At 36.3% G+C, this 11,975-nt stretch overlaps 2 protein-coding genes across 2 annotated transcripts; one reads left to right on the forward strand and one right to left on the reverse strand.

Moving 5' to 3' along the window:
- The first annotated feature begins 1,871 nt into the window (after positions 1 to 1,871).
- LOC107780090 (tubulin beta-5 chain-like) lies at positions 1,872 to 4,317 on the forward strand. Its single transcript, XM_016600611.2, has 3 exons — positions 1,872 to 2,384; positions 2,804 to 3,073; positions 3,451 to 4,317. Exons 1-3 carry the CDS (start codon positions 1,991 to 1,993, stop codon positions 4,116 to 4,118), a joined length of 1,332 nt encoding a protein of 443 aa, XP_016456097.1. The 5' UTR covers positions 1,872 to 1,990; the 3' UTR covers positions 4,119 to 4,317.
- Positions 4,318 to 5,150: 833 nt separating this feature from the next.
- Positions 5,151 to 11,217, reverse strand: LOC107780089 (phosphoethanolamine N-methyltransferase 1). The gene is made up of 12 exons (XM_016600610.2): positions 10,784 to 11,217; positions 10,577 to 10,692; positions 9,513 to 9,650; positions 9,173 to 9,310; positions 8,252 to 8,395; positions 7,640 to 7,750; positions 7,410 to 7,551; positions 6,597 to 6,877; positions 6,020 to 6,181; positions 5,873 to 5,926; positions 5,712 to 5,786; positions 5,151 to 5,625 (listed from the first exon to the last, which is right to left on the reverse strand). The coding sequence occupies exons 1-12, from the start codon at positions 10,797 to 10,799 to the stop codon at positions 5,527 to 5,529; spliced, it is 1,476 nt and encodes a 491-aa protein (XP_016456096.1). The 5' UTR covers positions 10,800 to 11,217; the 3' UTR covers positions 5,151 to 5,526.
- Between the last annotated feature and the right edge of the window lie 758 nt (positions 11,218 to 11,975).

An 11,975-nucleotide genomic window follows, 5' to 3' on the forward strand; every position in this document is an offset into this window, starting at 1 on the left:
TTTCAATGCTCTATTTCACATTTTAATCCATTTTTCACATTAAAACATTCCGAAAAATTATACGGACTACACACGCAAGTCGAGGAGTGATGAATAGTGCTTTTCGAGGTCTTATAACACAGAAATGAATGTTTAAATTAAAGATGGCATTTTGGGTCATCACAACTGGATTTCCAGCATAATATACTGGACTTTCAGTATAGTATACTGGACTTTCAGCATAATATACTGGAGTTTCATTATAATATATTGGTCCAGCATAATATGCTGGAAGTTCATACACAGGTGCTCCAATCTCCAGTATATTATGCTGGAACTTTCCGTGTGTTGGAGTTACGGCATAATATGCTGGAAGTTCATACACAGGTCCAACAATCTCCAGTAAAATAGTGGCTATTTTTCAATGACTTTGCAAACGCTTGCTATTTTTCAATTACCAGTCCGAAAATTAGCTAGCTCGTGTTATTTTGACCAATTTTTGTGAATTGAACGCACGACCCAGTCCAGCTAGCTAGATGCTTCATCATTTTGCACAGAGAACACATCAGAGAAGGCTTTCGCAGATGAAATAGTTGTTTAAGTTGGGCCAGCAAACTCTCAGGCCCGGAAAGATTCATTATTTATTTTGTTTAGTCGGTATGCATAGATTATATACGGTTATACGTATCATACTTGAACTGTATATATATATATATTATATATTTGCTGTTTATTTTTATTTGAAGTGGTTGGTTAGGGGTCTAATTGGGTTAATTCTCCAAACGTGGCATTAAGGGGTCGTTTCATTCACTTACAAGCAAGAATAGTTCATGCGGTGATTAATAATGACGAGATCGTTATGTAGTAATTAATAACAAAATAGTTATATACTAATTACTTAATTTAAAAAAAAAATTGTTCTGCTAATATATATATATATATATATATATATATATATATATATATATATATATATTTCACATTCTATCATGTGTACATAAATTCCCTTATTACTTAATATGAGTATTCTTATTTCACATTTTATCCTCATTTATCGTGTTCCTCCAAATGAAATGAGAATCACTAGTTAAGTTATTCGCGCTTCGCGCCGTCACGAGAGAAAATAATAAATATACAGAAATAAACTAGGAAAAGACTTCTCCGACAAAAATAAATAAAGGAACTCACAGGTCACTAAAACCAAATTACCCAAGTAATTAATTCGTTAAGCAAAAAACCTTGCTTTGCTGCTGCAATATTACCCTCATGGATCAACTGGCTCATTCATTGAGCAATGGATTTTTTATTTTTTGGGGGGGCTGCGGATGACAAAGAATATTACCTAAATAGAGTTCCAAGAATAGAGTTAAAGAGTCAGTTTCAATTAATGATAAAAGAATGAAGCTGCATATCAACATTACCTAATATTTGACATAATTAAATCAGCCAAAACAAATAAATTAAAGTTTCATTTCAGAAATATAAAGAAGTTGACTAAAATTAACATTTCATAAGGACGGCACATCTTTAAGAGAGTCACAATTGGCAAATTTTGCTCGCGAGAGGCCACCCACAAAATATCCATTAGCTATATTTCAACAGGACGGACACTTTTAAACCGTTGGATCAAACCTACGGAAATATAATCCTCACTCTCTATCTTCAGTTTTAAGCTATATACAAGGTTAATGTAAGGAACTTTTATATTATCATGTCACTGTTGTAGAAGATAGTCTTTCTTATTTTCAAAATTACAAATCGCACGTTTGAAGGAGTCTTACCTGTAGATACTTTTTAGTTGACCTGATAATGTAAAAAAATTCTGACGTCTAACGGTGTATGTAACTTAAACTCTTATCTAACTCCAGCCCAGTACTATTTCACATCATCATTACTTGTATATAAACCTTACAAATCCTCAGCAATCAACTCAAGCCCTTGGGAGAGTTACTAAAAAGAGTTGGAAAAAAAACTTGTACTAAAAGTTTCTTAGCCAAAAAAATCTTGAAAAATGCGTGAGATTCTTCATATTCAAGCAGGACAATGTGGGAATCAAATTGGTTCAAAATTCTGGGAAGTAGTATGTGATGAACATGGGATTGATCCTATTGGAAAATACTGTGGGGATTCTGATTTACAGCTTGAAAGAGTGAATGTATATTATAATGAAACTGGAAATGGGCGTTATGTGCCACGGGCTGTGCTCATGGACCTTGAACCTGGCACTATGGACAGCATTAAAACTGGTCCTTATGGTCAGATTTTTCGCCCCGACAACTATGTTTTCGGACAGTCTGGTGCTGGAAATAATTGGGCTAAAGGCCATTACACTGAGGGTGCTGAACTTATTGACTCTGTTCTTGATGTTGTCCGTAAAGAAGTTGAAAACTCCGACTGCTTACAAGGTTAGTGCTATTACTGTATTTTAACATGTGATAACAGGTTAGTTAGTAATTAATGCTTATCATTAAGATTTACTTGTAATTATCTAATAGATGACCTGATTGTCGGTAAAATGTTCGGAACTAGTTTTTAGCCTGAACAGAAAAAGTGTGTTAGACGAACTTTTCGTGCAAGTTGGACGGATAAAGTCTGTGGAACCAGCCATTAATGCTTGCATTAGGTTAGGCTGTCTACATCATACCCCTTGGGGTGCGGTCCTTTCTCTGACCCTGCGTGAATACGGGATGCTTTGTGCACCGAGCAGCCCTTTTTGGTTTTTTGGACGGATAAACCATTTATTAAACTTAGTTGATAAAAAAACCAGGTAGCTGTTTTAGAGGAATATGTTATTTGTATCTCAAAGCAAAATATGTGAATACAGGATTTCAGGTGTGTCATTCTCTTGGGGGAGGGACAGGATCAGGAATGGGGACACTGTTGATATCAAAGATCAGGGAAGAGTATCCAGATAGAATGATGCTTACTTTCTCTGTATTCCCATCTCCAAAAGTTTCAGACACAGTAGTGGAGCCTTATAATGCAACACTTTCAGTTCATCAACTGGTGGAAAATGCTGATGAGTGTATGGTTCTTGACAATGAAGCTCTCTATGACATCTGCTTCAGGACTCTCAAACTCTCCACTCCAAGTTGTAAGTATTAATACATAAAATAAATCAAGCAGTTATAATTATTCTTTTTTCTAATAGCTTATGTTTTTAGATTATGTTATCACAATTCTACATTTATCAAAGCAAGCAGAGGTCTTGGGTTTAAATTTTGTAGCCACCCAAAAAACAAAAAACATTCCATGTGTTTGGCATGTGTTTCGTCACGAAAGGATCAGGCTTAGACGTGAGGGGTGTGTGTTGAGACATAATATAGGAAAATTTTGCTCTCTCTAACCGTTTAATCTTTAAGATGAGGCGGTAAAAACTGAGAAAAGGCCTAATTCGTTTATAAGCGTGAGCAATCTTTAGTCATAATTTGATTCAAGATCTAATATATCTGCTTTGTTGTTGTCAATCAGTTGGAGACCTGAATCATCTCATCTCAGCAACAATGAGTGGGGTGACTTGTTGCCTGCGTTTCCCCGGCCAGCTGAATTCTGATCTTCGAAAACTAGCTGTGAACCTAATTCCTTTCCCGCGACTTCACTTTTTCATGGTGGGATTTGCGCCTCTAACATCAAGAGGATCTCAGCAATATCGAGCACTTACAGTCCCTGAACTGACACAACAAATGTGGGATTCAAAGAACATGATGTGTGCTGCTGATCCTCGACACGGTCGTTACCTCACAGCCTCAGCATTGTTTAGAGGCAAAATGAGCACAAAAGAAGTAGATGAACAAATGATGAATGTGCAAAACAAGAACTCTTCATATTTTGTGGAATGGATTCCAAATAATGTTAAGTCCAGTGTTTGTGACATACCACCTAAAGGGCTTTCGATGTCTTCGACGTTTGTTGGGAATTCAACTTCAATTCAAGAAATGTTTAGGAGAGTGAGTGAGCAGTTTACTGTTATGTTTAGGAGAAAGGCTTTCTTGCATTGGTACACTGGAGAAGGAATGGATGAAATGGAATTTACTGAAGCAGAGAGCAATATGAATGATCTTGTGGCAGAATATCAGCAGTACCAAGATGCAACGGTTGAAGAAAATAGTGATTATGAAGATGAAGCTGCAGAAGATTAAAGGTGTTCGATAAATTTGCTATTACGTGTGTTACTTGCTGCAATGAACCTCCATTAGATTTATGTTCCTCAGCCATATTTGTACTGCGTTTATCTTTTATGTAATACTTACTGTTTTCTGCAAAATTTTCTTTGTGATGCTCAGCCTAGCATGTTGTATCATGTCCTGAGGTATACCACTACTCATTTACAAGGTTAAACGGCAAGAGCATAAAAATCTTCTATTTTCCTGACTTTGTACTCAAAAAAGAAAATCTTTCTATTCCGTTAGTAGAATTTAAATGCAAATTTACGTAACGAATGCTGAAGATACTTCTTATGATTGTGAGATCATGAATCTCACTCGTGGATGTTAACCAAAATTAACAGCAAGATAACTTTCAGTAAAATTTATGTGAAAGTATGATATTAAATTACTTGGGTTCTGGAGAAAATTACCTCGTAACTCAGTACTACAAGTTTTAAATTACTTGGGTTCTGGAGAAAATTACCTCGTAACTCAGTACTACAAGTTTTCAGCATCATAACTTCACCCTGTAGATAGATAAGTACATTCCTTCTATATTTAGCCAAATTATAACTGCAGAGGCTGACCATGGGATTTTCCCAAAACACGCAATATCTAGCTAAATGAGGTTAAACGAAATTCCAATATAGTTTAACCCAAACGGGAAGGGGGAAGCGAATCAGTATGCTAATTCTTCTACCATTTTCCTAATACACATTACGAAGGATCCTTAATAATAAAATTCAAGAGAGACCCTTATACAATGTGCATTCTTCTTCTCATCCAATTAGAATCCTCTTATACGCACAAATTGAACATGACTACTTTAGGAGTAGCATCTATTGGCAAGATTCTGAACTTTAAATTTCAGGAGAAGCTTATAAGTACAATCAATTGGGGCCATTCAGTGCGTTGACACACAGCAGGAAAAGTGAAAATGAGGATGATCTGCTCATGACTTACGACGAGATAAGACTTCGTTTTCATCAGTGGTGAAAGATAAAAAGCAGATTATGATGGAGATAATTGAAAGTTAAAAATCACGAGCGGCTCAATCAAAGAAGAGGTTTAAACTAAGTGACAAGGCAGACGCAGATAAAAAGCTACCCAATTCCAAAATCACAACTACACTCATTTGCGTCAAAAGATGCCTGGGTGAGTAACACAAGGAAATATAGAACTCAATATGAATGAGATATGCATCAAAGTCTAGGGTAGAATGGCAGCTGAATGAAGAACAAATTCCTCCAACATTAGGGAAGCAGTATAATAATTTTATCCCGAACACAAGCAAACAACCCGATTATTATTTGGGAGACCAAACATAACATAAAATTACTGCAAGGCATGTTCATCTTCAAGTGCATAAAATGGGACCGGATCCACCACACATTTGGATAATTCAGTTCTTATTGGCAATGAACAAACCCCACCTCTGCTCACCAGAAGAACTCCTGATTAGCTTGGCCTTCCAACCTCCAACTATTTCATTATAGTCTTGCTGTGATATTAAAATCAGAAACAAAAGTGAGGAAATTATTCTGTAAGAAACAAAAGATAAAGAGCATCAAATGATGAAGCACTCACTTCAGAGAACTCGTGGATAAATGACTTTCTTTCCTTCTCCACAGTATCTAACTCCTTTTGGAGAACTCCAACGAACTGCAATGCAAGTACAGACATATAGGTTGTATCAATATCTTCCTCGCCTTGCACACAAGATTAAACAAGATTTGTAAAACACATACCTGTTCAGTACGATCCTCGGCCACAACTTCATTAAAACCCGCATCTCTGAGCATCTATATGGTTAGCACACCCCAAAAGAAAAGCTGCGTCAAACGATAAACAGGCAAATAATAGGAGGGGAACAATTACATGGAATGGATCTATACCTGCCCATATGCTTCAACATCATGTAAATCATAACCCCTTTGTTTAATATAACCAGCAAATTCTTCTGATGCTGTTCCTGCTTTTTTGCAGTAATCACTTATGAGGACTTTGCCTCCTGGTTTCAGCCACTTGTAGAAAGATCTGAACAATGCAGGTTTGTCCTGGCACCACACCATTAAAACAACAAATAAATAAACAATGAAAATCAGGCATTAGAAATAAATTGACTTCAACAGTGAATGAAAGAAAGTACAAAAGTGACAGATAATTTGGTGGTGCTAGGCTCTTCATCATTAAAGATAAAAACAAATTAGCAAAATACATTGACTTGAGAGTTGTAAAATGACCGAGAAAATGAGATGAGATGGATGTGTTCCTAAGTTTGCTACAGAAGAATATATATGCAGTGAGACAGAGAGGCATGGTGCTAATCAATTATCACTCATCTGTCACTACATAAAATAAAATTAACTACAGATAAAACAATTGACGAAGGAACCAAAAGGAAGATAAGATAAATATAAATGAAGAATATTAGTCAATAAAGATTTTGAAGCTCCACACAAGTGAAATTACCTGGATGTGAAGGATAGTATCCCGACTGTATATCACATCAAATGCACCATCAGGATATGTTTTCTTAGTGCAATCAGCAACCTCAAATTCAACAGCACATTTGAGACCAATAGCACGCTCAAGAGCAAAAGAGATCATGTTGATAGACAGGTCGATGCCAACAACGTGAACATCATACTTGTCAGCCATGTAGAAGTCACCTCCTCCAATGCCACAGCCAACATCAAGGACTTTTTGGCCAGGCTGAAGATTCAACATGGCTACAAATTCTTTTGTAGTTTCTGCTCAAGAACAAGTACTGCATCAGATACTAAATAATTGGAAAAGAATATTATTGGATTACATTAAGCCAAAGAGACACTCGCAAGCAGATATCTGCGCAGAACCAAGTACACATATGTACAAGTCCTCACCACAATTACACGTCAAACAAAAGAAACTTAGTCATTATAAACTTTCAGGTCTGAGGACGTAATTGGAGAACCTACACATTGTAAGGAGAGACATTCATGGAGCCAATGGACAACACTTAAAGAGGTTATTGGGTTCTCCGATTCAACACAAGTGTTTTGCAATATGAGTAGTTATGTCAATGGGCATCTATGGAAACAAATGTTTGTCCTGTACCAAACGCATGGTTGATTTATAGTCATAAATTTAATCTCTAGTATTATTGATGAATATATATCTATGATGAATGAGATAACCAACTTGTATTATATCAGTTGGTAACCCCAAAGGCTGAAAACTCATATTAATAATCCCTCTATATTACACAAGACTAGAGTAAGACGTGCAATCTGAGAGGCATACCAATTCCTCCCGTGCTCACAAAACCTTGTCCAAAGACACGTTCATAGCGAAGAATACCACTACACTTGTACTGAACAGTGTCCAAGAACCGCTGAAATCCCCTGTCATCCTCAGAACTAACCTTTTGCCATGTCCAGCAAATCTGCAATGTGCAAGTAGCAAAAAATATTGATTGGATTGTCAGTTAACATTAACTAACAAAAGGGTCAATGAGGAAAGCATAATTCTACCTGATTTTGATTCTTTTTGTTCCTCACATAAGCTCCGATGCACTTGCAACCAACGAGAGAAAGTTCAAATGATTCTCCATTACCAGCATTTACATGGCATTCCTTGAAAACCTGCGCTTGACAGCTATTTTTTCAGCTCTTCTTACTATGCTTTCCGCGTAACAATTAAGAGAGGACCAGAAAATGAGATCCATGTAGAGTAAGTAAGAAGAGGCAAACCTAAATGATCCTCTTTATGTGTAAAGTAAGGATTTGGGTAAAATTGTTTAATATAAACAGTGTAATTTAATGTCCACAATAAAGTTTCAAAGCACTTTATGATAAAGCTGCAATTCCAGGAAAACATGAAAAGTTGCAAAGAAAAGAAAATGCGCTATCTAAGATTTACTAAAGAGGATCATTTAATGGTGAAGAGAAAAGACAACAATATACACATAGAAGCACGATAAAAAAATTTACTACATGGAGCCAAATGGTTGGTCAATGCAATAACATACTTCAGCCACTTTGTTGAGTTGAATGCCAAGGAAATAACAAATGTTCTTAAACAACAATGCATTTTTCTCATAATATCATGTTGGACAAGAAAGCAGTTGAAAGCAAAGCTAAGACCTTTGTGTAAAACCTAGGTTCCCGATAGTGGGTAGGGTTATTCTTTCGCTTGTGGTCTCCTGACTGATGGAAGCATGACTCTCTGAAAAATATGTAACCACCAACTTTCAACCATTTAACCATTCTCTCAACAAGATACTGAACCTGCAAGCAAGGGTAGAAACGGCTTCAAATATTAAAGTGACGACTAGTTAAACAGCAAATCAAGTCAGACAAAGGTATGATGAGTGAGGAAGATCACAAACACAGTAGTAAATAAATCATATAAACTAGGTTTGTCGAGAAGCTACAGTAGCATATCTTATAAAATAGGTTTGTCAAAGAAAGTGCTCACATTGTAAATTGCCATATAGTGCTGACTGCAATACTTTCAACCTAAAACCATTTTCCAATTCTCTAAAGGAACGGTCGGTGGAAATAAAGGTTAAATGTGCATGGGATTAAATTCTTATTTTCAGCTATTTGCACTATAAAAGCATGTTTAGCAAAGAAACACTCCGTTTTATTGAGGATCGTGGCATGTCACTTGTTGGAGAGAGATACTGACCCAGAGAGATTGGAATTGACTTCTTTTTGTAAAATCATAGTATTAGTTTAAATATGTGTAACTAACAATGTGCCTGTATACTTCAAGATTTCCCTAAGCATGACCTCCATACAATGTGCCTGTATACTTCAAGATTTGTGTAACCATGACCTCCATACACCACCATTAAGGTGGATATTTAGTATTAAAAAAAGCATTAAATGCTAAAGAGTGACCAACCAGTGTGTTGAATATTAGCTAATCTTTATTAACTGAATCACAGCCCTTTGTCCAGCGTAATTTGACGCAATTAACTGTTCGTCCATTTTTATATAAAGGCAACTCCAGTGATTTTCTATGTGGAAGATAAGGCAAAAGATAGAAAAGAAACTTACCTCTCCATCAGAAAGATACATCAATAGCCAGTTAGAAAATATCAAGTCCACTGATTCAGGTGAAAAGTTCAAATCTGGAGAAGTCACATCAGCACACATGAACTTGACATTCTTATGGTGCCCGTTTATGCTTTCATTCTGCAAGGAAGCAAATTAGAAGGATAAGGATATACAGAAACCTATTAAGTATATCATCACTTAAAAAGCATGAAGAAGTGACAAGTAAATCTTCTAAACCAACTCTTATTTTCTCTTAATTCTGATAAGTATCTTATAAACCCTCCTGATGCACAGCGCAGAGACAGAAAATGCAAATATCTGAAGGCAAACAGCCACAAACCTTCTTAATTGCACCTTCAATAAAGTCCAATGCTATAAGCTGTCCAGCTTTCTTGGCTAATTCGCCGGTGAAACGGCCAATACCAGCACCCAATTCCAGCACAGATTTCCCTTCATATGGCGGAAGGAGAGACAACACCTACATGACCAGCCAAAAGTTTCAAAATTCGGGGAAATATTTAAATTGTCATATACGTAATCATGTCCACTCACAAACAAACCAAATAGAATGTGTGGTTCTGAAACAAACCTAAGGACAAAAAATTTGCTAGTTTCCTCTCAAAGCAGGAAATAGAATAACCTTCTTTATAGGGCGACATTAGTAAAGACGACTCAATGATCTCAAAGATGTTGGAACTCAAAAGAGCTCCAGGCTGTATGGAATCAGTCTAAATTGTGAACAGAAACCCGTCAATTGACCTTTGTCCATGTAAAGGGTATTAGGTCAAAATCTTACCCCTAGTTACTGAAGTTCAAAACCGATTAAATTGCATACTGAATTAGACTTCATTGAGGACAATTATATACCTGGGAAATGCTGGGAAATTAAAAGTTGAAGACAAGTACAGGGGAAGAAACAATAAATTTTTCAAAAATTTATCCTATATGTCAGCCCCAGCTTCATCAGTCACTAGGAACCAATGACAGCACTTGTCATGATTAATTATTTTTTGTGACTGTAAGAAAGCATTTGGGAATCAAATAGAAATTCTCATACAGGGAATTTCAAAGGTACTGTTACTGGCATGATGAACCACGTCTAATAAGGTATAGGTACTAATTACCAATTACACATCCTAATATATCATCCCAGACAAAATTAAGCACTATACCACTTTTTTTCCTTTTGGCAAAGGTAAAGGGTACGTTCCAAAAAGGAAATCAGTGAAAATGACTCGGAGAAACAGTACTCCCAATCAACACAGTTTTTATAAATAATTACTATGGTAATTTCTACCCAACCAAGATAAAGCTAACAAAGTAACGGAACCAACTGTATGATAAGGCATATTAAAATTGGATATCAACGGATCATACAAGGAAGCAGAAAGTTAGTATATATACCTCAGGCCTCTCTTCTTTGTCAAGATCCGCTGCTTTCGAGTCGAGCATCATCGCCTCCACAGTAAGTTCGGCAGTGTGCTCCATCCAATAACTCTTTTGAACCTCACGCTCTTGTCCTACACATACACACACACACACACCACATTCACAATCAAAACCTTAACAACAGTCCAATAAAGAAAATAATTGACAACTCAAGTAACAGACCTGAAGTAGCAGCCATTGTTGTGTGATGATATCCGAATCCGATCTGATGATTTGGATCGTTGAAGGCAATGTAGGTGATGTGGATTGGGTATTAGGGTGGGAGAAAAATGTTAAAAACCCTCAATAGCAAGGCGAGATCTAGAGAAGCTCCTGGATCTACGGTTATTGTTTCTACCTTTCTGCTGCATCAGCTAGACGTAAAATGTTTTGTGAATTGTGATGGGTTATGGCTATCAATGGACTTGACTTGTCTATTTATAGGAAACGAACTTGCAATGGCATTGAAAATGGGAAAACAGGCTACGTATCTCTGATGATAGTTTTGGGTTTATGTGTAACAGAGAGAGAGAGGGTGAGAGGGTTTTAGAATAATAGGAAGGTGAATGGCGAAAAGAGAGAATCGGCGAGATGATAGAGAAACGTTAATTTTGTTTTAAAAATAGTATTTGGTGAAGATTAATATGATATCACCAGTAATGGGCCTTTGCCACGTGAAATTACTGAAGATTCAGGACAGCAGCATCTTATATCGGATTGATTATATCGGACTGATAATTCAAAAATAGTAACGTTTGCAAAGTTATTAAAAAATAGTTATTATTTTGTTGTAATACGAATCGATCCAGCATAATATACTGGAAATTGATGCATCTATGTATTCACTTCCAGCATATTATGCTGGAACTCCAACACGCAGAAAGTTCCAGCATAATATACTGGAGATTAGAGCACCTGTGTATAAATTTCTACCATATTATGCTGGGTCGGTATATTATACTGAAACTCTAGTATATTATGTTGGAATATTTTTCGGATTTTGAACAGTGTTTTTGTTCAGATTTATCTTTATATGAAAAGTGGCTAAATTTCGATTACTTTTGAAACGGTGACTATTTTTCAATTAACACTTGTAAATCTGACTATTTTTGAATTTCTCCCCTCCATCTTACGCTCCCTCTGAATCAATTTTATCCTCAGGCCCCGGAAAATTTAGTAAGTCACAGACTCACAGGGTGTGTTTGGTACAAAGTAAAATGTTTTCTAATTTTGTCATGTTTGATTGGTTTAAATGTTTTGGAAAATATTTTTACTCGTGAACTTGGAATATATTTTCCAAAACTCCTTCTCAACCTTTCCTATCATATTCCACATCCCCGCCAACCTACCCCATACCCACACACCCACACACCCA

Source organism: Nicotiana tabacum, chromosome 4 (assembly GCF_000715075.1).
Source record: "Nicotiana tabacum cultivar K326 chromosome 4, ASM71507v2, whole genome shotgun sequence".
Taxonomy (NCBI): domain Eukaryota; kingdom Viridiplantae; phylum Streptophyta; class Magnoliopsida; order Solanales; family Solanaceae; genus Nicotiana; species Nicotiana tabacum.